General features: G+C 42.6%; 4 protein-coding genes across 4 annotated transcripts; 3 read left to right on the top strand and 1 right to left on the bottom strand.

The window, feature by feature from the left end:
- Positions 1-7,033, top strand: LOC109715817 (ABC transporter G family member 9-like). The gene is made up of 4 exons (XM_020241005.1): positions 1-1,404; positions 2,173-3,001; positions 5,638-5,954; positions 6,077-7,033. Exons 1-4 carry the CDS (start codon positions 1,306-1,308, stop codon positions 6,728-6,730), a joined length of 1,899 nt encoding a protein of 632 aa, XP_020096594.1. The 5' UTR covers positions 1-1,305; the 3' UTR covers positions 6,731-7,033.
- LOC109714848 (photosystem II repair protein PSB27-H1, chloroplastic-like) lies at positions 5,505-7,841 on the bottom strand (the record flags this gene model as incomplete). The annotated part of the gene is given in 3 exon segments (XM_020239556.1): positions 5,505-6,608; positions 6,698-7,774; positions 7,776-7,841. Coding segments are annotated over 2 exon segments (345 nt in total), but the record flags the coding sequence as incomplete, so codon positions are not given.
- On the top strand, positions 9,804-11,599 carry LOC109714931 (NAC domain-containing protein 72). Its single transcript, XM_020239685.1, has 3 exons — positions 9,804-10,171; positions 10,424-10,713; positions 10,930-11,599. Exons 1-3 carry the CDS (start codon positions 9,988-9,990, stop codon positions 11,308-11,310), a joined length of 855 nt encoding a protein of 284 aa, XP_020095274.1. The 5' UTR covers positions 9,804-9,987; the 3' UTR covers positions 11,311-11,599.
- On the top strand, positions 18,479-25,304 carry LOC109715333 (probable protein phosphatase 2C 64). The gene is made up of 5 exons (XM_020240296.1): positions 18,479-19,786; positions 19,919-20,182; positions 20,340-20,460; positions 20,550-20,773; positions 24,595-25,304. Exons 1-5 carry the CDS (start codon positions 19,556-19,558, stop codon positions 25,048-25,050), a joined length of 1,296 nt encoding a protein of 431 aa, XP_020095885.1. The 5' UTR covers positions 18,479-19,555; the 3' UTR covers positions 25,051-25,304.

The raw sequence follows: 25,581 nt of genomic DNA, 5'->3' as shown, positions 1-25,581 counted from the left end.
TGTTCATTTTTGGAAGTAAAGGGGGACAAAATCTAAACAGTAAAGACTACACCATCGGAAGATTTATACTAAGAATTAGATGGGCGGCTCCGTGCCCGGCCCGTCCAATATAGAACCAATTACATCGGTAATTGCATTTGCATCAAAACTACTTTTGCTCATTCTTTTAGGAGTGGAACGTAGTATTTATTCGTCCCTATTAACCGGCACCACATCTCCAAAAAAGAATCAAATGCATATCTAAGCATGGCGCACTCGGGGTATAGGCCGCAGTGAATTCAGGTTGACCTATCCGCAGCATTAAATGAGCGAATCCGATTCCCAACTATATTTCACCGGATCCTACCACATCAGCACCCAACCTTCCATGTGGTTTAATTTGCAACATGGAGCAGGGGATGGACTGCACGCGTCGCCGCGATGCTTACCACTGACACGTTAAATTCATGGACGTGCCCGAGTTTAAATTAACTGATGGGTTTTTTCCACAGTTGGCCCAGGCCGGCCGGGATCTCTAACTCCCGTGATGGCGCGATGCCTTCCGGCTCGAGGCGCATGGTAGCTAGCTTTATAGACCGATCAACCGATGTGTCTGATCGCGACCCTGCGACGGTAACAGCCATCCTGGCGACAAGGTGGCCGGGTCTGAGCCTGAGTCCGAGTTCGAGTCCGACTCAGAGATAGATAGATAGATAGATATATACATATTATCGTATCATATCAGGGGCTCAGGGCATATTATATATGTCATGTCATGTCCTGTAATTGCAGCAGGGACTCGAGTCCGAGCACTGATCACAATATGGCTTAATTTGTGGACGCATGCAAAACCAAAACAAAACGAAGCGAAACGTCCTCCGACTCAGCAGGTCAGCCGAGAGATTTCGTGACACCTCGGCGCGTGTTCAAGAGCAGCGAGCGAACGTCCTCGACCCCCTCCTCCTATATATTTATCAAGGGGGGCGGGGCAAAGGCAAGGTTCGAGGGTAAGGGCGGACCCTCTGTGATCTGTTAATATTTTAGTATTATCATTCATTTTCCATTTGCATGCTTACCCGACAAATCTCCCCTCCGGACTCCTCCTCCTCCTCCTCCTCCTCGTCGATCCCCCCCTCTCCAAAATCCGCGCTCTTTTGAATCCCCGACGCGCCTCCTTGCCCTGAAATTAATATTCCTTGCAAATATTACTGCTGCGTGGCAGGTGATATATCATACATGCAAGAAGAAAATGATTGAGTTTAGACGGAAGCTAAATTAACCAAAGAGCGAGAAGAAATCAACAAGGCCACCGAGATCCCTCTGGCAATGGGGAACGAGAGGGAAACCCAACCGGACGGCGCAGCTGGAGGCGGCGGAGGTGATCCGTCCATCTTTGCCAAGCCCCAACGTCCCGTTACCCTCAAGGTATATATATAATCTCGATCAATGGCAATTGGTAATGCATGTCCTACATGCATCTTAGTTAAACCTGGACGTTGCCAGCTATTTCTTGTTGGATTAGTGCTTCGTCGATCATAACCTCCATTGACTCCTCTGCACACATTTTCTCTTCTTTTATCCAATATTGCTGTGCGGAGTTTCAAAGTTTTTTGTTATTACAATGTTGGCGGTCGAGGCAACCATCATCCATCTTCTATTTTTTTTTTCTTTTATTTTTTAATTGACCAAGGGAGTATCTTGGTGATGGAGAAATTAGATCCCAACCCAAAAAATAAAAAACAAAAGCAAAATCTTATTATAATAGCATATATATATATACTATTTTAATATTGTGTTGTCTCTTAATTTATGTAATAAGAGCCGATGGTCGAATTTTATTGTGCCCAAATCCGTCCACCGCATCCCCAAATTTACTATGCTAATGGTGGAAATTGAGTTTATTTAATGCACAACAGACGCATGCATGCTGTATTTGGCCAGCAAGCAAGCAGCAATTTCTTGCGGTCTAATCAACCACCAAGCTTATCCTCTTTTAACAAGACGGAAGAGCCTCTATTCAATTGCTTTTTCGGGAATTCGTTTCTGTACGTACCTGATCTAGCTATAGTACTATGGCAGCAAATCGGAAGAGAAGTAATATTGATCGAGCTTATCAGATTATTAGGATTAGTAAACTAAAAAGCAACGATTTACTAACGGGCGAGGACGTGCACGTTGGTTGCTGTGGTGCAGTTCGAAGATGTGGTGTACAAGATCAAAATCAAGGGGAAGAGCATCGGCGGCAGTGGCTCGATGAAGGGGAAGAAGAAGGAGGAGGAGGCTGACGCCGAGAGGACGATCCTGAAGGGGGTGTCGGGTGTGGTGCTCCCCTGCGAGATGCTGGCGATGCTCGGCCCCTCGGGCAGCGGGAAGACCACTCTGCTCACAGCCTTAGGCGGCCGTCTCGCCCGCAGCGGCGGCCGGCAGCTCAGTGGCTCCATCACCTACAACGGCCGGGCCTTCGCCAGCTCGCTCAATCGCAACATGGGCTTCGTGACGCAGGACGACGTGCTCTACCCCCACCTCACGGTGGCGGAGACCCTCGTCTACACTGCCCTCCTCCGCCTCCCCAGCACCCTCGCACGGCAGGAGAAAGTCGCGCAGGCGGAGGCCGTCATGGCGGAGCTGGGGCTGGCGTCGTGCCGCAACAGCATCATCGGCGGCCCGCTGGTGCGCGGCGTGTCCGGCGGAGAGCGCAAGAGGGTGAGTATCGGCCAGGAGATGCTGATCAACCCGAGCCTGCTGCTCCTGGACGAGCCCACGTCCGGCCTCGACTCCACCATCGCCGGCAGGATCGTGTCCGCGCTGCTCAGCCTGGCGGAGGGTGGCAGGACGGTGGTCATGACCATCCACCAGCCCTCCAGCCGCATCTTCTACATGTTCCACAAGGTTCTGCTCCTCTCCGATGGCCACCCCATCTACTTCGGCGGGGCCTCCCACGTCATGGGCTACTTTGCTAGCATCGGTTATGCCCCATCCGTTCCCATGAACCCTGCCGACTTCCTTCTCGACCTCGCAAATGGTACGCTCCACTGCACTTCATTTTGAATTTATCTTTTACGTTTTGTCATATATATATATATATATATATATATATATATATATATATAAAAGGAGAGTGATTTTAAAGAAAAAACACAAAAAGGTCGCGAGAGTCCCCAACTAAAGGACTTCCTCCTTATCCGCCCTTCACATGATGGATACTCTATTGTTTTAGCAAAATGACCCGTGACGGACAAATTATGACGTTCCTAAAGGTACTTGATATTTTAGGGGATGTTTGCTCTGTTAAAATTAATATTTTACGCCAAAAACTTTTGATGGAAATTTTTTTTTACTGTTCGATTTGTTTTTAAAACAAAAACTAGATTTCTTGCCACAATTAAGTATTTAGTTTGTAGAAAATAAATAATTTTTTTTCTCTTGCTATTTAACTATATAAAAATATTTTCAATTTTCATTTAAATTTGTATTATTTACAAATTTAAATATATATATTTTTTATGTTCTATACTAATGCTTTATACATATGTTATAGTATTATATTGTACTAAATTGCACGCGGTCCATTATGGCTAATGTGCGCTTCTCAAGCGGTCCATGAGGCCTCAAGGTCTTTGTGGATCGTGTAGGCGCTCCAAGCCCATGCACAATATTTTTTTTCTCTTTCGTTTTGGTTTTCCGATCTTTTAGAGAGGAAAGGGAAAGTTAATATTTTCGTGAAGTCTGTAAAAAAAAGTTATGCCAAAAGCATTTTATGAGTGTCCAAACGTTGGAAATTTTATTTTTCATGGCGAAAATATTTTTCGGCTTGCTTTTACAATGAACCAAACATTCCTTTACTGTTTTAGCAAAATGGCGAGATTCTCTTGCCAATAAATTTTGATGCAGGTCCAAACCAAGAATTATTAGGAGATAAATTGAAAACCAATAGTAATATTTAGCCTCCAAGTACTGCTTGTTGTTATTGAATAGGAAAACTTGATTTGATCACCACCTTCCAAGCCTTTTAACAGTAATAGTGCACTGCTGGAGAGGAAAAGACTACAAAAGAATTAATAAAATTAACCGTAAACTTTATTACTACCTATATGTAAGATGTTTACCATTGAAAAGAATTTGTGATACATTTGCAATTTAGGCTCATGTAACTTACATGCAAGCCCTTTGAAATTCTTTCTCACATTGTATTAGATTAGCCAAGAGAAAGAAAACTTTATCATCAAATATTAACTTTGGTTAGTTCAGCCAAGAAATAAGACAACTGTTGATCCTATTTGGAGTGCTTTTAGAATAGCTTCGAACTTATACTACCATATGCTACTTAAAGAATGTGTGTAATGAAAAAGAAATATTTAGATTTTTTCGAAATTGCCAGCTTCACTTAAGTAGTACTTCACCAAAGCTCCAAGAATAAACACTAGCAATTAGTTTGGGATTATACTTAGCAAAAATATCTGTTTAATTTTGTCTTTTAGAAGTTATAAAAAATTAAAAGTGGTTCTAATTTTTTCTCTTCAAATGATATAGAAAGCAATTTTAAAATTTTTAAGCTTTCCAAACTATGAAAATAGATGCTTTTAGCCACCGCAGATCTAAAGTGGGCAACAACTTAAAAGCTTTTATTATGTGATATCTGGCTCATTATGTGAGAATATTCAATGTGAAAAAGCAAAAACTGTTTCCTCACAAATGGAAAGAAAGCATTTTGCCATTCTAGAACAGCATCACGTCCCTAGAATAACATCTTTCTACACATGCAATGTTTATTTTGGGTAGAAAACAATAGTATGCTATGTTTTAACGGCATATTACTTTAGCTAGTTGACAGAGTGATGCCTTGCTTTTTGATTCATTTTCGACTACGCATTCTGTGGAAAAATAAATAAAAAGCAATTTTCTCTTATTTTTAAGTAGCTTTGAGCTTTTGAAAGTTGGTTATTTCACAAGGTATTAAAGTTGGATATCATAAATCAGAATCCTTTAGCTTCTAGCCTCATTAAATTTTCTCTCATTTTATTTAAATCTATATATTGAACTTATCAATAGTTTGAAGTCAAGACATGCTATGGTAGACATAAAATTGTTCACTAATAAGTTAAGCTTTTGCGAAAAAGATTGATACTGGAACACCGGTAAGCTATTCGATTTACTTCACTATTTTTTTAAAAAAAACTAATTTGTTGTGTTTATTTTCGGTATTATATCACCTCACCTTTGATTTCTCACGATCCCTTTGTTTCTCTTCCTCTCTTCAAGCTTTTCTATTTCTTTTTCTTTATTTATTTATTTATTTTTGTGAAGTACTTATTAAATTAGTTGCGTGCTTATTTTCACAGATTACTCAGGATCTTTCTCTCTTTGTAATATTACCTTAACTAAAAGATCGAGTTCTCTCACACTCGCTTAAATTGAAGGGAAAATTGACTCGTGGCTTGAAAAGTTGAAACACCTTTGTTATTGACAGGTGTTCATAAAATATCTTGATTTGAGCTGTAGTACATATAGCCTCTAGTTATCGAGGGTTTTCCATTCTAATTCTCTGTAATTGAATTATATCTGCTGCTACTGTCCACATATTTTGTTCTGTACATTGCCGATAGATGTTAAGCTAGTTATTCATTATAGAACTAAATCCTTGGCCGAACAAAAATGCAGGCGTATCTCCAGATCAAACGCTGGATGATCAGACATGTGTGAAAGAAGCTCTGGCCTCAGCCTACAGAGTACAGCTCCACAATCAAGTAGCAGAGGAACTCCGAGAATCAAGCAACCAGTATGAAGAAAAGGAGGCAGATAAGACGGCGAATCAGTGGTGCACGAGTTGGTGGGAGCAATTCCATGTGTTGCTCGAGAGAGATCTCAAGGAAAGGAAGCACGAGTCCTTCTCGGGACTCAAGATTGCGCAAGTAATCATCACGGCTCTTTTGGCTGGCTTCCTATGGCTCCAATCTGGAGGGCATGCTCAAGACCAGGTTGATTCCCATTCTCGTTCGTCCTCTCTCTCTCTTCTTTTGGGTAATAGAAAGAAAAACAATTTGAACGCTTCCCACATTTTATTCTGATTAAGTTGTATTTAATTGTGGCCTTGTTGCAGATTGGCCTTCTGTTCTTCATCACAGGGTTCTGGAACTTCTTTCCTATATTTCAAGCTATATTCACTTTCCCGCAAGAGCGCATGATGCTGACGAAAGAGAGATTGTCGAGGATGTACCGGTTATCCTCGTATTTCATGGCTAGATTAGTGGGCGATCTGCCGATGGAGCTCATCCTGCCGACAATCTCCATTACCATCATGTATTGGATGGGTGGGCTGAAGCCGGCGGCAGCCAGCTATTTCATGCTCCTCTTCGTCACGCTGCTAAGCGTGCTGGTGTCCCAGGGCCTTGGCCTCGCACTCGGCGCTCTCGTCATGGAACTCAAGGCGGCTACCACGCTCGCCTCCGTCCTCATGCTCTGCTTCATGCTAGCTGGTGGTTACTACGTCCAGAAGGTGCCGCCCTTCATCGCCTGGATTAAATACGTGTCCGTGAGCTTCTACACCTTCAAGCTCCAGATCACGTCGCAGTACTCGTTGGCCGACTCCTATGAGTGCGCTCCCAACCTGACATGCAGCATTGCGGATTTCCCTGCAGTCAAGGTTGTCGGGTTAGACCACAAGGTTCTTGCACTGGTGGCCTTGTTTGTCATGCTCGTGCTCTACCGGCTCGTTGCTTACTTGGGCTTGATGAGGGTCGGTGTTATACGCTGAGATTAGATCAGAAATCAAGAGGGGACAGTTCAACCTTCCCTGCTATCAAGAGTACTCCCTTCAATAGGAGGCTCCAAGGATCCTCTGCTTTCGTGGCAGCGTTATACTACTCCAAAAGCATATATACAGGCCTACAAGTTAGTGGGATTTAGTTCTTAACCTCAACTAAGGTGCTTTTGTACCTTTACTTCTGACAAAATAACATAGAGATGCATGAAGAAATAAACATAACTCTTCCAGCCTATGGAAATGTTAATAACGTTCAACCATGCACAGGCAACACGCAGGCAACGGTACTACATACATCTATTTTTATGTCAGAGTCTAACGAGATTTTTTCAATAAAAAATATTACTTGTACACCTAAAAATAAAATATAATCTTTTTGTCTTTTCATTCAAAAAATTTAAACACTCCTTTAAAATTTTAAAATTTTTTAAAAAATTGAAAATACTGATATAAACATTTTTGGCCTTGGACATGGAGGCAGTTCTTTGGGTGTGAAGTAGCGTTGCTCTTTTCCAACAGAGGCAACTTCTAAATAACAATTAATCCGTACCAAGTAGCTAGCAATTGTGGAAAAGGCGGTGTGGAGAGTTTAAGCACTCTCTGACTCCACTCAATTCTCAGCTGTGAAAAATGATCAGCGGGGTATTGAATAACTAATTAGTTACACGTTAAGATAAAAAATGTTACGGTTGATGATCAATATAGGGATGGCGGCAAGGAATAAAATTGCTTCAGTGGACACCATCTGAATCTCATTTACCTTCCCTTGAGCAGCGCCTTCTCGGCGGTGCCCTTCTCCTCAAAGATACGAGCCTTACGCTTGGCTGGCATAGGCACGGTGGAGCCGAAGCGGATGTAGTGGACCGACACGGCGTTGAGAGCGGAGTACATGTCGTGGAAGGAAGGCCAGCCGAGGAGGGATTTATCGCCCCAGTACTTGGCCACCCACAGGTTGGACGCTTTCCTCAGCTCTGCCACCGCAGCCGCCACGTTGGGATCTGATTTGTCCATGTTGATGGTCGACCTCACCTTGTCGATTGATTACCTCTGAAGCCTCCTTCACGCACTCCTCGTCCGAAGCGGCCAAGGCCGGACGTATAAGCGTAGTCAATCAACTAAGACAGTAGGACTCTTGCAACGGTAGCCAGAGAAAGGGGGGGGAATGGAGTGCACATGAAGAGTAGGAATAATGGCGGCAGAGGAATGGAGTGCACATGAAGAGTAGGAATAACGGGCTTTGTGGCGGTGGGTGTTGTTAAGAGGGAAGCGGAGGCCATTCTTAATTAATTCGTGCTCAATCTGTACCAGTAATCTATACAAGTTTCAACAAAACAGCAAAGGCATCATTGGGATGCAGCAAAAAATTAGTGAGATCAGGACTTAGGAGCAGGTTTGGAATTAACAAAGGGTAAGAGATGCCACGTCGGCTTATCACCTTATCCCAACTTATTTAAAGGAGAGCCAGCGGTGAATGGACAAGTGGATGCTGATGCGATGAGGCATTCTCCTTTATTTTAAGCGCTGTTGACCCGAGACATTTATTTTATTCTAGGAGCAGTGGCCCGTCCGAGCGGGCCAGCTTGTTGGGAATACTATGTTCCCAATCAAATTCGTCCCACATTAGCAGATAAAGCCGGAACTCTCACCCTTGTTGCCCTCCTGTATGAAAAAATTAATGCAAAATCTTTTAGTCCGAGACAAATGTTTCTGATGTAGGTCAGCTTTATACCTTTTTATTTTCACCACTCAGAAGGTATACTATCTTGGGAGGAAGATTTAAATTCGAGTCACACTTAAACGTCATGAAATTTGAGAAACCAAAGTTTAGTTTGGAAGATTTCTAGATCTTAAACGGCGGTAATTCCAATCCATTTTGGCCTAAAGAACCCCACAAATTAAGTTCTAATTAGAATTAATTTGTTCAACATGTATGATTTAAGCAAGATAAATTGAACCTCACAGGACAGCTGGCCCAGTTCCAAGCCTTACCGCACGAGATCAAGTGCTTGGACTCTTGTGCGCGCGCACGCACGTGCATGCGCAGGCCTAAACTTTAGATCCAATTAGACGTGAGATTGACCTAAAACAAACACTCCAAAGATGCAAATTAGGTGGGGACGGCACGAGTAACGCTTTTTATGCCTACTATGTAATGACCGCAGCTCTTGCTTAGACCAAGCTAGCTCAAAGGAAAATGCAACGTACGAACGCAGCAACTCGTATATTCGGGGTGTAATCCCACGCCAAAGAGCACGACTATAGTTCTTGTTATCCTCTGATGGGGACGTGCTTCTACCGATCGAGGATGCTCGTGCGTAGAGAAGCCGCAGGCCGATCCCGGCGCGACAAATGGCAGTGAGGGTGGACGTAAACTTAGCTCGACTTGACGAGGCCGCCGTTCACAACTCGCACGTGTCCTGCAGCTTGTCACGGTCCAATCAAAACTTTTTGATCGACTAGACGTGGATCATCTCACATGCATGTTTATCCGTTAGCTATACGATGCGCGCTGAACACTTTAGAAGACGTGTTAGAAGTGCCGACTAGGATTCCAAATTGTTATGCGCAACTTTCGATTAAGCTAAGCTGCACTAAATATAAAAATTCCAAACTCCACGTACGTTGATCAAGGCAGGGCTAGCTACGTGTTTCTTCCTTGTACCTTTTAGACGCCCGTTTTAGTCTCGGCTTTATTCGTTCCAGCTCTCGGCCTGATTAGCTAACGTTCGAGAATCGATTTCCAGATTTGGAAAAGGAACTCGCACATACGGATGGATCAGCTGATCCCACATGTGCAGAGGGCGGTGAGAGGGACGTAAATTAAAGAGAGCACCGGGTGCTCATGCACCTACAGGAGCAGCAGCAGCTAGCAAACTCTCCCCTTCCTTAGTTTGTCGAGGAATCTTGGATAAGGCCATTACGGTGCGAGAGGTTGCAATCTTGCCCAACTTACGCGACACGTGTCGCCGCCGTGACGGCTGGACGTCGCAACTCTTCTGGTAGAGCCGTATCGGCCGTACTATTCCCTCTGACGATCATTATAAAGCGGCGCCACCTCCACCTTCCTCCAGAGGGAAAAAATTAAGAATTAAAATATAAAATATAGGAACCGAGAGAGTTAGATCAGCCTTTTCAAAAGAGAGCTAGATCAACGAGAGAGAGAGAGAGAGAGAGAGAGAGAGAGAGTTGATGAGGAGAGAACCGAACCGAACCGGACATAAAATATAGGATTAATTAAATTTGGAGAGATGGGAAGCGGTAGGGATCCTGTGGCCGTGTCACAGCTGAGCCTCCCGCCGGGTTTCCGCTTCTTTCCAACCGACGTGGAGCTTCTCGTCCACTATTTGTCCAAGAAGGTGTCGGGCCAACTCTTCTCCCTCCCTGTCATCACAGACATCGAACTCTACAAGTTCGATCCATGGGATCTACCCGGTAAGTAATTACTGGTTAATTAATTCATATCAACGAAGATTAGGGTCGGCTCTCATCTTATAGAATAGAAAAAAAATAACAGAGTAGAAGTCAAAAGTTTTTTTTTTTTTTTTTAAAGAAAAAGAAGAAGAAAAAGTTAGATAATTATTATTTACACATATTACAGGTTAATTAACTTTTTTATGCCAGCCAGCTAGATATATATATAGATCACTAACGATGTCGATCTGATAATTAATTAAATTGGTACAGGGAGGGCATTGTTTGGGGAGAAGGAGTGGTACTTCTTTAGCCCAAGGGACCGCAAGTATCCAAACGGGTCGAGGCCGAACCGCATGGCGGGGTCGGGCTACTGGAAGGCAACAGGGACGGACAAGGTCATCATGGGGAGCGGGAAGAACAAGTTGGGGATCAAGAAAGCACTCGTCTTCTACGTGGGGAAGGCACCCAAGGGGTCCAAGACCAACTGGATCATGCACGAGTACCGCCTCTGCAGCGACAATAACAATATCCCCTTGCTCGCCACCCCTAACTCTCACAGGGTAACTAGATAGATACTTTTTGAGTCAGCTAATGCAGGCATGAATATTAATCCTCCGCGTGCTATAAATTAATAAGCTAGTTATTATTTTTTAACAACTGTTAAGCTACATAATCATCTCACATAATTGTGCTGATTAAAATTTTGTGATAACTACCATTCTAACCAAAGCTATACATTCCTGAATTTAATTGTCGGATTTGTTGATCCACTGCAGTTAGACGAGTGGGTATTGTGCCGGATATACAAGAGAATGTCATCACACCAATTAACAGTACTAAAGCGGGCGCCACACAAGTGCCACAATTTGCTGACCACCACCCAACTTCATCAACACGGCCTTTACAGCCAGGCAGAACTCCGAGTTGGAGGGGCGCCGCCCCTGTGCTATGTGGGATCACCGTCGTTCGACATGCTACAGAGCTCCTCCTCCGCGGAGGACGAAGTGGACAGCTCCTTCCTGTTCCCGTCGAGACAAGCGCAGCAGTCTACGTCGTCCTCCTCTTCCTACCAGTATGACGGCAATGCTAATGCCATCGTATCCCGCTTTCTCCAATCTGCTGCTGGAGAGAGCCTCAATCAGAGTTTCGGTTTCTAGGCCTCGATAATATGAATTATACATGGTTTCATTGTATTCCGCCGCCGAAAAAGCTTCAAGCGTACGTTTAGCTAGGCTTGACTTTTTCCTTTCTTTTCTTTTTCTCTCTGTGGGCTTTTTTTTTTTAAAAAAAAAATGGAGGCCGTGAAATAGTTCCCCTGACTTCTGAGAAAGTCTTCTGTAACGAATTATTTAGCATAGGGTTAGCAGTGGTCAGTTAATTTTACTGTGAGGTTGTGAATGCAGTTCAAAATGCAATATATAATATAAAAAAATTGAGCTGGATGCAGAACTGTTCCGTTGGAAGCTACTATTTCTCCATGAAATAATCCTGTAGATAGGGAATGAGCTCTATGCGGACTTAACCGTCCCATATCTTCTTCTTCTTTCTGTTTCCGGGAAAAGCCTGCAGGCAGTACCATAGCAAAATCTTGGATTGATTCATCTTAATTAATGTATGATTTGGTTGGATTCAATTGTAAATATTGACTAAGCAAACAAAAAAAACTGAATTAATTATTTGATACATATAAGCCAATAGATGATGAACGTGTTCCCGTGATGTCGAAGAAAAACTGATGCACAGGATTAGTCAATAATCAGTATCCTTTCTCTTGATATAGATTAAAGGTTGCAACCAATTTCAAACTGATTCAGTTTATTTCTATCATCCGGCATATAAGTTAATTGGTTCGTTTCAATCTATAATCCATAAAGGAAGCTTGTGAATATCAGGTTAACGTGATCAATGCTCACTCTTAAAGTCTTAATTAACGATGTCTTGTTTCTGATTAAGATGGTTTATTTTGGTCTCTTTCTCCTGTTACGAGGGAGAAAAGGGGTGTAGCTGCTACTGCGAGGATGAGAAGAGATGGGTTACTTTAGAATTTAAGATAAGGAAAAAAAAAAAAAACAAAAATGTACAAAACAGTGAAACACTCCAAAGTTATTAGTTTTTTTAGGAAAGGCTGTATGGAATTTTAATCTTGGCAATTAAATTTTCAAGCTTTATCGAATAGTTTAGTAGATTTCTCTCTTCAATTAAAATTAGTAACTATACATTCGCTTTAATGGCCATGTATATAATTTTATAAGACATTAAAATATGAAGAAAGTAATTTTTTTAAAATTTTGATAAGTATGAATTTTGAAGAATATTATGAATCTATATCTTCAATTTTTATTTCTTTTTCCACGTGCTATAATAGGACAATTAAATTTTCAAGCTTTATCGAATAGTTTAGNCGACTTTCGAACTCGAGATGCGGAGGGGACTAGAGGGGGGCTGTTAACGGCATGGAACTCATCTCTTTTTGACTGTATTCAAGAATGGAAGGGAGCTTTCACCCTAACTGTACTGCTCAAGAGGAAAATTGACGGAGCTACTTTTATGATCTCCAACGTTTATGGTCCCACGGATGTTACACTTAAAGCTAACTTCTTCCAGGAACTTCGATCCATCCACTCCGTTTCTTCTGGCATCTGGACTTTGCTAGGCGATTTCAATGTACTTCTTTCGGTGGACGACAAGAACGGTGACACGGCGCATGTTGCTGATATTTTAAAGTTTAGAGAGGTTGTGCACGATCTACACCTGGTTGATCTCCCTATTTTGAACAAGGCTTTTACCTGGACGAATGGAAGGGGTGTCCCTACGTTGGAGCGGCTGGACCGCGCTTTTATCTCTACTAATTGGCTACTGGCTTTTCCGAGATCTACCCTACGTGCTCTCCCGCGACCCAGATCCGACCATACACCCCTTGTCCTAACGGCCTTCACTTTCATTCCGTCGGCCAACTTATTCAGATTTGAAAGCTTCTGGCTACGTCATCCGGCTATTTTTGATGTGGTCTCCACAGCTTGGAATTCGCCCACCTCGGGTTTAGCCCCTGTTAATCAGTTCGCATCTAAACTTAAATCTGTCCAGACTGCTCTTCGGAACTGGAGTGTTGGCCTCTCGTCGCGGCTACAAAGGCAGGCGAGTCTATGTCTGCTTTGGATCGATTGGCTAGACAATGCTGAAGAACGCAGGAGCTTAACGATTCTGGAACGCGCGTTGAGGCCGATGCTCAAGGTTAGGTATGAAGAACTCTGTCTTCAAGAAGAGATAAGGTGGAAGCAGAGATCGCGAGTTCAATGGCTCAAAGTAGGAGATGCCAATACTAGATTTTTCCACCTCAAGGCCAGTGGGCGCAGGAACTCCAACTTCATATCCCGCCTTTCTAATGGATGCACCTTGCTTTCCTCACATCAACCTATAGCTGACCACCTATTTTCTTTCTTCTCCAATCAGCTGGGTGACGATCCCGAATCCACTTTAAACATCAACCTTCTCGAGTTGTACAGAGGTGCCAACCCCGATCTCTCCAGCCTCCAGGAGGACTTCACGGCCGCAGAGGTGAGAAAGGCTGTGTTCTCTAGTGGGCCGGAAAAGGCACCCGGACCTGACGGGCTACCAATGCTTTTCTACCAAAGATTTTGGAACTTACTCAAGAACGATATCATGTCGGTCTTCAATAGCTTTCACAATGGGTCGGCGAAGCTGGACGAGATCAACGCCAGCTGGCTTTGCCTCATTCCTAAGAAGAGTGAAGCTTTACTAGCGAAGGATTTTCGCCCAATAAGTCTGGTCCATGGTATGGGCAAACTAATTTCCAAAGTGCTAGCATCGCGGTTACAATCTTTCATGGCGGAGCTGATTAACCCGCACCAAGCAGCCTTTATCAAGGGTCGCAATCTCTTCGATAATTTTAGCACCGCACATGTCCTTGTTCACCACTATTATGCCTCTAAGCAGAGTGCGGCTCTTTTAAAAATTGATTTCGAACGCGCCTTCGATCACATCAACTGGGACTTCTTGGTCGACCTTCTCAGAGCTAGGGGGTTCGCGCCAACCTGGATAAACTGGATTCAAGAGCTCCTGAAATCGGCCAACACCTCGGTGATACTCAATGGCGTTCCGGGCAACAGCTTCACCTGTAAGCGGGGGCTCCGGCAAGGTGATCCTTTATCCCCTCTTCTTTTCATCCTTTGTGTCGATGCTCTTTTCAGAATGTTCCAAAGGGCGACTTCGTCCGGTTTGCTCCAAGACCCTGGAATCAGAGATGTCAGAATCCAAGCTCTACAATTTGCGGATGACTTACTCATCTTCTTGGATGGCTCCCCAAGGTCAGCGGCAGCCTCTAAACTCATTCTCGACAATTTTGCGGCTTGCTCTGGTTTGCGGATCAACTACGACAAGAGCTCCATTTCTCCTATTAACCTGTCGGAAGCCCAAGCCACTTCCCTAGCCAGTTCTTTCGGCTGCACGGTGAAGGCTTTCCCAATTACCTACCTGGGCCTCCCCCTCTCCCCTACGAGACTTAGCAGATCCGACTATATGCCTTTAATTGAGAAGATTGACAATCGTCTTGCGGGCTGGAAGGGACTGAATTTATCTCGTGGAGGCCGGCTGGTACTGCTTAATTCGGTGCTCTCGAGTATCCCGTCCCACTTCTGCTCAATTTTCCGACTGCCGGGTTGGGTGGTGAACTCCATAGACAAGATCCGTCGCGGTTTCTTTTGGAGGGGGAGAAAACTTACAAACGGCTTCCATTGCCTTGTTAATTGGGGTCAAGTCTGCCGCCCCAAACTATGGGGCGGACTCGGCATTCGAAATCTGCAGGCGATGAACTCGGCACTCCTGATGAAGGGCCTGTGGAAATTCTACAACTCTCCGCATCTACCTTGGGTCAAACTTTTGACGGAAAAGCATTACAGGTATAGACAGCCGGCAACTGGTGATAACATTCCGAGTAGATGCTGTCCAATGTGGAGAGGAATCCTCAGCACCACAGCACCTTTCCATGCGTCTGTTTTCTTTTCAATAGGCAACGGGAAAGGTACATCCTTTTGGAATGCTAGATGGGCGGGCGAATTCATTCTTCGAAATCAATTTCCTAATCTCTATACCATTGCGAGTCACAAACATCTCTCGGTATCTACCTGGATTCAGCGCTTTGCCCACAAGGAGAATATGGGGTTCCAACTATCTCGGCTGCAGGGTGACCAACTGGACGAGCTACCGCGACTGAAACTACTGATCCAGAATACCATATTAACCCTAAACCGAGACGCAACCTTTTGGCGCTGGAACGACGACGGTGCTTTCCAGGTTTGCCGTGCCTACTCTTTCCTTACTTTTGATGGCATTAACGCTGGCAAAATCACTTTTCTTTGGAACATCAAGATCCCCCTCAGAGTAAAAGTTTTCATTTGGCTTGCGGCGAGAAACAGAATTTTAACGGACGATACACTAGCTCTCAAAGGATGGCACGGCCCGTCGATTTGCGTACTATGCTCTAAAAACGGGGAAAATCTTGATCACATCCTCTTCACATGCAGCCATGCAACGACGGTTTGGGCTCGACTCCTACAAACGACGCCAGCAACTCAAGCGTTCATGAACACTAACCCAGGTGCTCTTGTTGCTCGATGGGATCAGGCAAGGTGCTCTGTCCGAGGGAGACAAAAGAAATGGCTTGACCTCTGCTTTACAGCAGCATGTTGGGAGATATGGAAAGAACGAAATAGGCGCATATTCGAAGACCGATCTACACGAGCGGACGAGACGACAAATAGAGTACTTAGCTTGGTACATCTATGGACATCGGTGCTCTCAGGAGGACGGGAATGAATTTTCTGATCAAATTCGACTGTTTGCTGTTTCATTGTGTTCGGGTGTAGTTTGACTTCCGTTCGTTTGTTTTGCTACCTTGCTAACTTTTGTCGTTACAGGCGGCCGCCAGCCGCTATTAGGTGCTTTTGTATCTTTTCTGCACTGTACAAATAGGGTATATCCCTGTTTTCTCAAAAAAAATTATATACGAAATATACTCGAAGAAAAAGGTCTATTAAATAATTTAATAAAGTTTAGAATATTTAATAGCCAAAATTCAAAGATCATGCGCCCATTTGCCAAACATTGAGGGTCTCTGTACAATTTTTTTAAAAAAAAAAAAATTGGAAAAAAACACTACTGGGAGAAACAATTGCATAGACCCTCGTTTATAGACAAATGTCTTCCCAGTTCCCAGTGGTTAATTTTATAATTTAAATATAAATTAATATATACGACATAATACGTAAGTTATAAATTTGGGGATCATGCAACCACAAAATTCAACAAATATTGACTAATAAAAAACTATAATTTTCAGCATATCTGGAGATTCCGATGCACGCACCTTGGTCCATGCAACCATTTCTCACTCCAGAGAGGGTGGTGCGCCTTACGCATGCCCTTGCGTCAGGTCGTGGTTATGGATAACGTGCCAAAAGTCTAGTTATATATGCCTTTACGAGAGATGCAGACAGGGCCCGGGAAACACTTTTATTTGTACAGGGCCCAGTTAATTGGGTTTCCCGAGTTGTTGATTCTTGCGAGTGAGAGTCGGATCCATTCGGGCTCATTACGCTAAACCAACAAATCACGCCTTTGTGCAATCCTCCAAGCTTAGACTAGGCCTTAAAGGTAAGGCCCAAACACACGTACAATAATATATGTCGTACAGTTGCAGTTAACAAAGACGCAAGTACAAATGCATACCTAAAAAAATATAAATAAGCACAAACAATCAAGCAGCCATGTTAATTTGTGTGCACACCTGCACACACTATAGCTTTAAATCATATTTATTATTGTCCATCATTGATTTAGATGCCCCATCTTCAATGACTGCTTGGTAGCAGAATAGTATGTTTAAAATTTTAAAAATATTTTAATCTAACTCCTGTTAGTTCTATATACTTTTAATTAATACTTCTAGTGTTTGCTGATGATCAATTGTGTTACTCATTTTGCGTCAATTTTGTACAGTAAATAACAAATTAGTAGTACATGCCTTTGATTTGTAAAGTTTTAATGTGCTTTATATTATATCACATCCGTTGGTCTAGACCTAGGACCAATGAATGTGACCATTGAATGTGGCAGTACTCTGCTGGGAGTTTTTTCTTTCAACTTCCAAACTGTAGTGTGATTTTATCAGTATTCAAATGGTATTAAAAAAACATTCTTTTAGAAAACGTTAGGTGGCTTACAATAATTTAATTCTAATGTGGTTTGTAGATTATTATACTAATAAAATATTCGTGTTTGTAGAAACTACTCAGAAAAAAAAATCCAGTATTTTATTGGACGGTAACAGTCATGAAGGCCTCAATAGTTGTAAACCTTCAATGCATCTTGAGACTCAGTAAATGGTTGGTTTAATGTACATCTAGGACCTCTAGGTCCGTTAACTACTGTAAAATGATTCCAAAGGTAATTCATACCTTAATTTATCAATTACACGCCAAGTTGGAATGGGGCATAAAATCCAACTCGTTCATTCACTGTTGATAGAAAAAAGCTTTATCTAAAGTGATAAAAACATCTCAAATAAATTACAAGCTTGTGTCTGACTAGACTCCTTAACAAGTCACCGAGACAAGCTTGTGTCTAACTAGACTCCTTAACAAGTCTAGCACAAATTAGCTCAAATAAATTACAAGACGATCTTGAGTTGGGTATTTCTAGTTCATTACGAACTCCAGTAGGATACATCTCCTTGCCCTCCTCAATGAAGGTGCAGTTGAGCTCATGGGAGAGGAGGCAAAGACAAGCCAGAAAAGACGGAATTGGGTTACTGGGGAGGCCAAGAAAGAATATAAAATTTATTCTAAAATTTTATCTTATTAAAATTTTGATCTAACTATTGAAATTTTACAAATAAATAGATTTTTTACAATTGGATTGGACCAAATTTTGATAATAAAATACATTTTTTGCATATATAATTATGTATTTATATAATATATAAAATATATTCATTTGAACTATATCAAATCGAACACGAATAAACTGATCTTAACTTATATTTTGCTCGTTAAGATAGTGAGTTAAAAATTTTAACTTATACTCGACTTGTTTATTAAAGAAGCGGTTCAATCTCCAGGTCTATTTCGAGTTTGAATGCAAGCTGTCTCAGCAAACCTCAACCTTGATAGAGAGGGTCAATCTGATTGGGCGGCTCGGATTCTTTAGACGGAAACAGGATAATTATATTTTGTTTAATGAAGTAGACCCCTCATAGCCAATCACATCCATCCATTCCGCACCGCTGAGTTGTAAACATGAGAAATATCAATCGTAAATCCCGGTCAACGTTCAACCCCCAATCCCTCCATCTGCTAGCTTCGTTTGATCTTAGATGAGGTTAAACCTTCCAATATCTTTCAGTTGCTGCGTAATCTTATCTATAATAATAATAATTTCCTTCTCTTTGGAGTCTCCTCTGGTTTTTGAAGAGATGTGGGCACTTCGCTCAAAATTCGATTTTTTGTTCTTTTATGTTTTTTTTGTGATCTGGCCCTGGGCGTAGTGGTGGGGTAGTTGCAGAAGATTTAATATGGGTGAGATGAGGATCATCAATTAGAGGAAGATCCCACACTGGGTGTGGGCTGTGGAGAAACGGGTGCTCAATCAATTCGCTCTGGTCAATAAATATAAAGTTGTAAAGTTGGAGTAAAGGTGGAGAAGCAGAAAGAGAAATGAAGGGCCAGGACAGGGGTGCCCAGCATTTCCCCGTGTACAAGTCGGTCTCCCTTCGCTTTTCATGCCGTGTTCTTCTTCTTCTTCTTCTTCAGCTACCAACCAAGCCCATGGTTAATGAATGCACTGCGCTCGGAACCAACGTCTGGATGTGGTAATTAATAGGAGGGAGAGCGCCGCGCGCACACGGAGACACGGACTCAGACACGTAATAGTCACACACACACACACACACACCCCCTTCCCCTGCTGCCTTTCTCGTGCAGTAAATCAGCCCCTTTTGGTCTTTGACGTCTAGCTGTTGTTGGTATCGGCGCTGTCCGATCTCGCAACGTTTTCTGTTTGGCCTCTCCTCTTCTTTCTTCCCTCTTCAGTCTTCTTCACTCCCCCACCTTCCCCTCCGCTCCGCTCCCCTCGGATCATCGCCTCCAAACCCGAAATATAAACCAGCTCCCTTTTCTCTTCTGCTTTGCCGTTTCTGTCCACTCGCTGATTCCTTAATTTGCTCGCTCCATTTCTTCCGGCTCGTCGATTCCTTTAATTTATTTGCTCCAGCACTCCTCCTAGCCGAGGAGGAGGGAGGAGGAGGAGGAGGAGGAAGAGGAAGAAGAAAAGCAGCATTTCATTTTTGGCGGGTGGGTTCTGGGCGGCCGATGCCGCATTGGTGTCTTCATGGGGAACTGCCTCACCTCCGGTACCAGCAGCACCAGCAATGATAGCAGGGAAGGGCGGAGCAATGGAGGGCCGCCGCGATCTAAGAAGAAGAAGAAGATCCCGAGGGAGGAGCACCTCCATCTGGTGCCGGGAAGGATGTTCTCCAACGAGGGCCGGAGCCGCATCTCCTCCATCCACACCCAGCAGGGCCGCAAGGGCATCAATCAGGACGCCATGATCCTCTGGGAAGTAAGTCCGCCGATTGGCGAAGAATCTCTTCTCCTCTCTTCTCTTCTCTTCTCCTCTCTTCTCTTCTTCTGCATCAACGGAACTTGAGAAATGTTCATGCCCCATCTCTGCTCGGCGCCGGGTGGTGATTAGGGTTTCGGGGGCGACGGCGGCGTCCTCTGCGGCGTGTTCGACGGCCACGGCCCGCACGGGCACCTGGTGGCGCGCAAGGTGAGGGACGCGCTCCCTCTCAAGCTGCTCTCCGCGCTCCCCAAGCACGGCCGCGCCCAGCTGTCGGTGACGGCGTGGAGAAGGGCTTTCCTCAAGGCCTACAAGGCCATGGACAAGGACCTCCGCTCCCACCCCGCCCTCGATTGCTTCTGCAGCGGCAGCACCGCCGTCACCATCCTCAAGCTGGTTCCATCCCCCACCATCCCTTCTATTCTTACTCTCTCTCTCTCTCTCTCTAATAATAATAAAAAAAAAAAAAGGAAGAAGAAGAAACCTTTCGACTCTTCTACGCTAGCATTCCTCCCCCCTTTTTCTGCTGATCTCTCCATCCCCACCATTTCAGGGCTCCATTCTCTATATGGGCCACGTTGGCGATTCCCGCGCGGTTCTGGGTTCCAAGGACGACGGCACCGGTGACATGTTGGCAGTGCAATTGACCGTCGATCTCAAGCCTGATCTGCCCAGTATGTCTAAATCTAAATGCCATATTTGCTTACTTGATGACGTTATTTATAGATTGTAAATCCTCTCTTCGCTGATTTGGGTGGTGCAGGAGAGGCAGAGCGGATCAAACGGTGTAGGGGAAGGGTGTTTGCGCTGCAGGATGAGCCAGAGGTGCCGAGGGTATGGCTGCCGTTCGATGACGCTCCGGGCCTGGCTATGGCTCGAGCATTTGGGGACTTCTGCTTGAAGGATTACGGTGTGATCTCCGTGCCAGAGTTCTTCCACTGGACCCTTACTGACCAGGATCAGTTTGTCATTCTCGCTTCCGACGGCGTAATTCTCTCTCTCTCTCTCTCTCTCTCTCTCTGAAATTCTTCTGCTGCTCAAGTTTCCATATGACAAAATGCTACCTAGGTTTTACTTTCCGATATCTTCTTGTGATGATGCTTTATCCTATCCTGCATTTGGTTATAATGGACATCTTCTTGGTATAGCTGACACCATCTTCTTGTGATGATGCTTTATCCTATCCTGCATTTGGTTATAATGGACATCTTCTTGGTATAGCTGACACCTGAGGCCTGTTTTGCCCAGCTGTTCAGCATAATGCTGTCAGATCAAAATATAATTTGATCCGAGTAGTGTTGTTAATGTTAGAAGAAGCACCAGCAGCTTTTTTGAGAAAATCCCCCTCTACGGCCCACTCCATAGCAGAAGCTCCAAAGTGTAGCATTTACTTTTACGTCTCAAAAGCTTTCCTGTAAAAATTTGTTACTTTCCTGCTAGCTAAAACTTTTAGTAGAAATGGTTGTAGCTGAAAGTATAAAGATGAAGCTACTTCAAACGGGCACTTGATTATGTCAAAAGTCAAAAGATATTACTCTTTTAGGTTAGTTGTTTTGTTGTACCTATCTTTGACTTTGGACTTCGAATTGAATCGGCTACTGGTGAGGTTTGCCAACCATTCTAGTATCATTTATGGGGAAGTCCTCTGTGAGTTTCAGGTAAAGTCTAAAGACCTTGCGGTCTTTGCTATTGTTTGACTTGAATATCTCTTGTTTGATTGCTTAACTCTCTTGACCTTTCCTCGCATGGGTACATTTCTACACAATCATTTCTCAAATGTAGCACACTGTTTTCTCATCATGTAAGGAAATCATCTGCTCCACACCAATCCGAACCAAACCGCAGCATATATTAATTCAACTGTGACTCAATAATGACTGGTCATATTCGTGACCTGTAATTAGTCATTGAAGGCTAGAATGTTGAAATAATGGATTTTGAGTTTCTTTCTGGTTTAATTTTCACATTATTAAACATAGCGGAATACGATGTTAAACTTTTTTTTTTTTGGAGAGAGACAAAGGTAGCATGCTACCTGCTTCATTTATTTTTTTAGAAATAAACTTAGCAGGAAATGTAAATCAACTAGGATTTGAACTTGACACCTCGGGTACCAACTACCAAGCCCTTTGCCACTTGCGCTAGGGATGGTCGGTAATGTTAAACTATTAGTCAAAGAGGTTCTCAGCCAAGTAGAGCACTAACATATAACCATAGGACATATCTAGTAAGTAGTTTGTGTACAGTTCTATTGTTAGTTTACTGCATCCCAGTTTTTCCATGATATGCTGCATCAGCATATTCATATATGCAAAGTATACTGTGCTTCTCTTAAATCCATCCCTATAGTTCTAAGATACTAGATTTGTGCCTTACGAGTATCGTCTTTGTCAAAACTAGCCAATATAGTAAGTTTTGTGAATGGCTTGCTCCATTCAGAGTAGGATATAATAGAAGACCGAAATGGTGTTTACAAGTTTAATAGGAAGCTCAATCATGGAAAACTGGGAAAAGCTTCATGTGAATGGCTCTGGGATTTTGCACTTTTAATGCGCTACAGATTGAGTTACTTCTTAAGACTTTTTTGTTTTGAGAATTTGAGATGTGTGGAGGCTATGATCCACTTTCCTGGATCGCTATGCCAAGCTAGCAGTACTTTCCTGAAGGAATCATGAATTTAATAAAGTGTATTTAGTATGAATTGTCTTATCTTGGTCACAGACTCACAATGACTCAATGAGGCTAATCTCTATATGCAAAAATGGCATAATAAAAGCAACCGCTCAGTAGTGGAGCTAGACTACTTTTTTATGAGGCAATTATGAGAACACCTATTGCCTATGAGCGTGCACTACACCAATCAGCTCTGGTTTTTCTTTCTTACGGTGGTTAGTCAATAAACAACTATTTATAGTTAAACTCATGAATTTTTATAACCGTCACAAATTCAAAAGCATCATATACTGTCATTGAAAATGAGAATATTCTCAAACAATTGCTTAATACTTTGAGCATCAAGGCTACTTTAGTGCTTTAGTCAAAAGAAAGAGAATCTAGCAACATCTATCTTGCTGTCTAATGTAGTTGCTTTTGGAAAGGACATGTGTACCAATGAGTATCAAATTATACTCTGGAAGTGCATCCAACAAGTCTTCTGATGGCTGCTGAATTGCATTATTCTTTTTGTGGGGATTCTTGTATGCTATGTGTCTAAAGTTAATGTAGGGAGAGGGTAAAGGAAAGGTTTGTGTTTAAGCCGAATTAAGGACATGATAAAAGCTGGGAAAGGAAAATAATTTGAACTTGACTTGGATATCTAGATGTTATTCTTTCTTGTTCTGTTTTCCCGTTTGTATGTTTTCTATTGAAACATTTTGGCCAATATAATCGACATTTTTGCCACTGGCTTTTCCCCACCTTACACCCATGCAGGCAATTGATATTACCAGTTTCTTTTACTCAATGTTCCCTGATTGGCAAGTTGTATCTAAATGAATTATTGAATGCCCCCCTTTTCAATCCTGAATGGCTAAGACTTTTCTGGTACTTTGCTAAACATATTTGTTCACTACAATTATATGAGAGCTTTGCTTATTGGTGTATCTAAATTGTTTATTGTAGTTTTATTTATTTATCTATATCTCAAGAGGCGCCTAATCCCATCTATTATGGCAAGTTGAGACGTTTTAATAATCAAGATTACCTTGCTTTACTTTTGAATAGTTACGAGGAGAAAATAGCAACCATTGAATCAATTCTTTTCGCTCATAATTGATTACAGGCATTAAGTAACAGTATAAGCTTTTTGAACTTGATATGTCAAAGTAAGCTTGTCCAATTAACAGAGAAAATTCCATACATCTCCCTGTTCTAGTTGCATTAATATCGGAAGATCACACTACAGTGGCCGTCAAACAAGACTAATATAAAGTTGTTGACATTATGCTAGCTAAAATGCTAAGCAATATGAAATCCTAGTGTCCTTCACGAAAGGAGGACTTTTTTGGCATACATTCTCAAATGACAGCTCAAACATTTTTATTCTTTAGTGAATGTCAAGCATCAAAAAGACGAATTTATATCATAGTTTAGAGTCGAAAGTGGATCTTACACGCTAATCGTACTTTGCTGATAATTAGAAAGCTTGTTACAATAACTTTGTATGGAATGCATCTGGCCTATATGTAATCAAGTGAAATCAGGATGCATTAGAGTAGTGCTTAGTGAACTCTACGATATTCATTTAGACCCATGGTTGCATCAAGATTTGGTTTCGTACTTTATAATAACATACACTGGGTAGGATTTTGACTTCATACTCAAGAATAACATACAGTGGGTGGTTATTATGTTACTTCCTACTGCAAGGCCTGCCTTAGTCCTTTTCTTGGGTTATACTGTAAGTTGAAACAAGCTAACTGCTTGATCTATGATCCATCATTGTGCTTGTTGTTCACGACTCGGCTAAATACAATTGGCCTGCTTTGCCAATGACTTTTCAAGCATCTTTTGGTGGAAAATTGGATTAAATATTAAATATCTTTTATGAACATTCACATAAGATCTTTGAAACAATGAAGTATCATTCTCTGTGTAGTTATTGAAGTATCCTTTTGCTTTATAAAGCTGATATCATACTTTCTGCTCTTTGTAACAATGAAGTATCATTCTTTTTCTAGTTAACAAAGTATCATTCTCTTTTTTACTAGGCCAAATGTACTTGTAGCTATATGAGAGGATAAAATTTACATCTGCTTCAATCGCTGATATAATGTATCATGCCGTGGCTTCTAATGAGAATCTTGCAGGTCTGGGATGTTCTCAGCAATAAAGAAGCTGTGGATATTGTGTCCTCGTCTCCGACTCGGTCTGCCGCTGCAAAGCTGTTGGTGGAAGCTGCTGCTCGCGAATGGAAGTTGAAATATCCCACCTCAAAAATGGATGACTGTGCTGTTGTTTGCTTGTTTTTGGATGGAAAAGCGGATCCTGAAACTGATTCTGCTGAGATCAATTCGTTTACCATGGACAACTGCAGCCATGGAAGTCCAGCAACCGAATCTATCGAAGGACACAACCAAGAGCCCACATTGAACCGAAATTTCACAGTGAGATCAGGTGAAAACTCTAGAATGCAAGTATTGGTAGAAGAGGGTGGAACAGATGGAGTAGCTGAGGACCAAAACTGGTCAGGCCTCGAAGGAGTGACGCGGGTGAACTCGCTAGTTCAGCTTCCTAGATTTTCGGAGGAGAGGGTGGCTGCCTGATTCTATATTATTTTTTTTTCTTTTCTTTTCTTTCTTTTCTTTTTTTTTTTTTGCCTGTGGCAAGTCCCAGTAGCTGTTTTTGATCTTTTTTCTTGCTGTGTTGCTACCTGTTAGTTTGCTTAATTTGGCAGGTGATTTGTAAATTTTCCACCAACATCACTTAGCTGTGGAGAGTTTTTGTCTGAAACTGAACTCTGTCCAACTCTGTTCGTGAAATACATTGAACCTATTGGAAGGCTGTGAGAACTAAGAAAGCTTGTTTGCCTTTTTTTTGTTTTTTTGTTTTTTTTTTTTATATATTGGAGACATATAAGTGGTCCCAATCGAGTGACCTTTGTGCCACTCATTAGCTAGCTTTCTTATAATGGTCTTTTCTAAACAGTAGGCTTTTGTGAGCACGGATCACCTTCAAGATGTGACGAGTCATCATCATACTACTGCCTAGCAATAGGTAGGCGATAGACTCTGCATGTCTGAATTCGGCTGTTGGAGCATAACTGAACTATTGCATGTCATGTAGTGAAGATTAGT

The sequence above is a fragment of the Ananas comosus genome, linkage group 9 (assembly GCF_001540865.1).
Source record: "Ananas comosus cultivar F153 linkage group 9, ASM154086v1, whole genome shotgun sequence".
Lineage (NCBI taxonomy): Eukaryota > Viridiplantae > Streptophyta > Magnoliopsida > Poales > Bromeliaceae > Ananas > Ananas comosus.
Note: the sequence above shows the minus strand (reverse complement) of the source record. Positions and strands in the feature narration are given on the sequence as shown.

Excerpts from the sequence above, each read along its gene's own strand:
- LOC109715817 (XM_020241005.1), top strand. The coding sequence starts at position 1,306 with ATGGGGAACGAGAGGGAAACCCAACCGGACGGCGCAGCTGGAGGCGGC. Across the intron at positions 3,002-5,637 it reads CCTTCTCGACCTCGCAAATG|GCGTATCTCCAGATCAAACG; the intron begins GTACGCTCCACT and ends ACAAAAATGCAG. Across the intron at positions 5,955-6,076 it reads GAGGGCATGCTCAAGACCAG|ATTGGCCTTCTGTTCTTCAT; the intron begins GTTGATTCCCAT and ends GCCTTGTTGCAG.
- LOC109714931 (XM_020239685.1), top strand. The coding sequence starts at position 9,988 with ATGGGAAGCGGTAGGGATCCTGTGGCCGTGTCACAGCTGAGCCTCCCG. Across the intron at positions 10,172-10,423 it reads CGATCCATGGGATCTACCCG|GGAGGGCATTGTTTGGGGAG; the intron begins GTAAGTAATTAC and ends AAATTGGTACAG. Across the intron at positions 10,714-10,929 it reads CCACCCCTAACTCTCACAGG|TTAGACGAGTGGGTATTGTG; the intron begins GTAACTAGATAG and ends GATCCACTGCAG.
- LOC109715333 (XM_020240296.1), top strand. The coding sequence starts at position 19,556 with ATGGGGAACTGCCTCACCTCCGGTACCAGCAGCACCAGCAATGATAGC. Across the intron at positions 20,461-20,549 it reads TCTCAAGCCTGATCTGCCCA|GAGAGGCAGAGCGGATCAAA; the intron begins GTATGTCTAAAT and ends TGGGTGGTGCAG. Across the intron at positions 20,774-24,594 it reads TCATTCTCGCTTCCGACGGC|GTCTGGGATGTTCTCAGCAA; the intron begins GTAATTCTCTCT and ends AGAATCTTGCAG.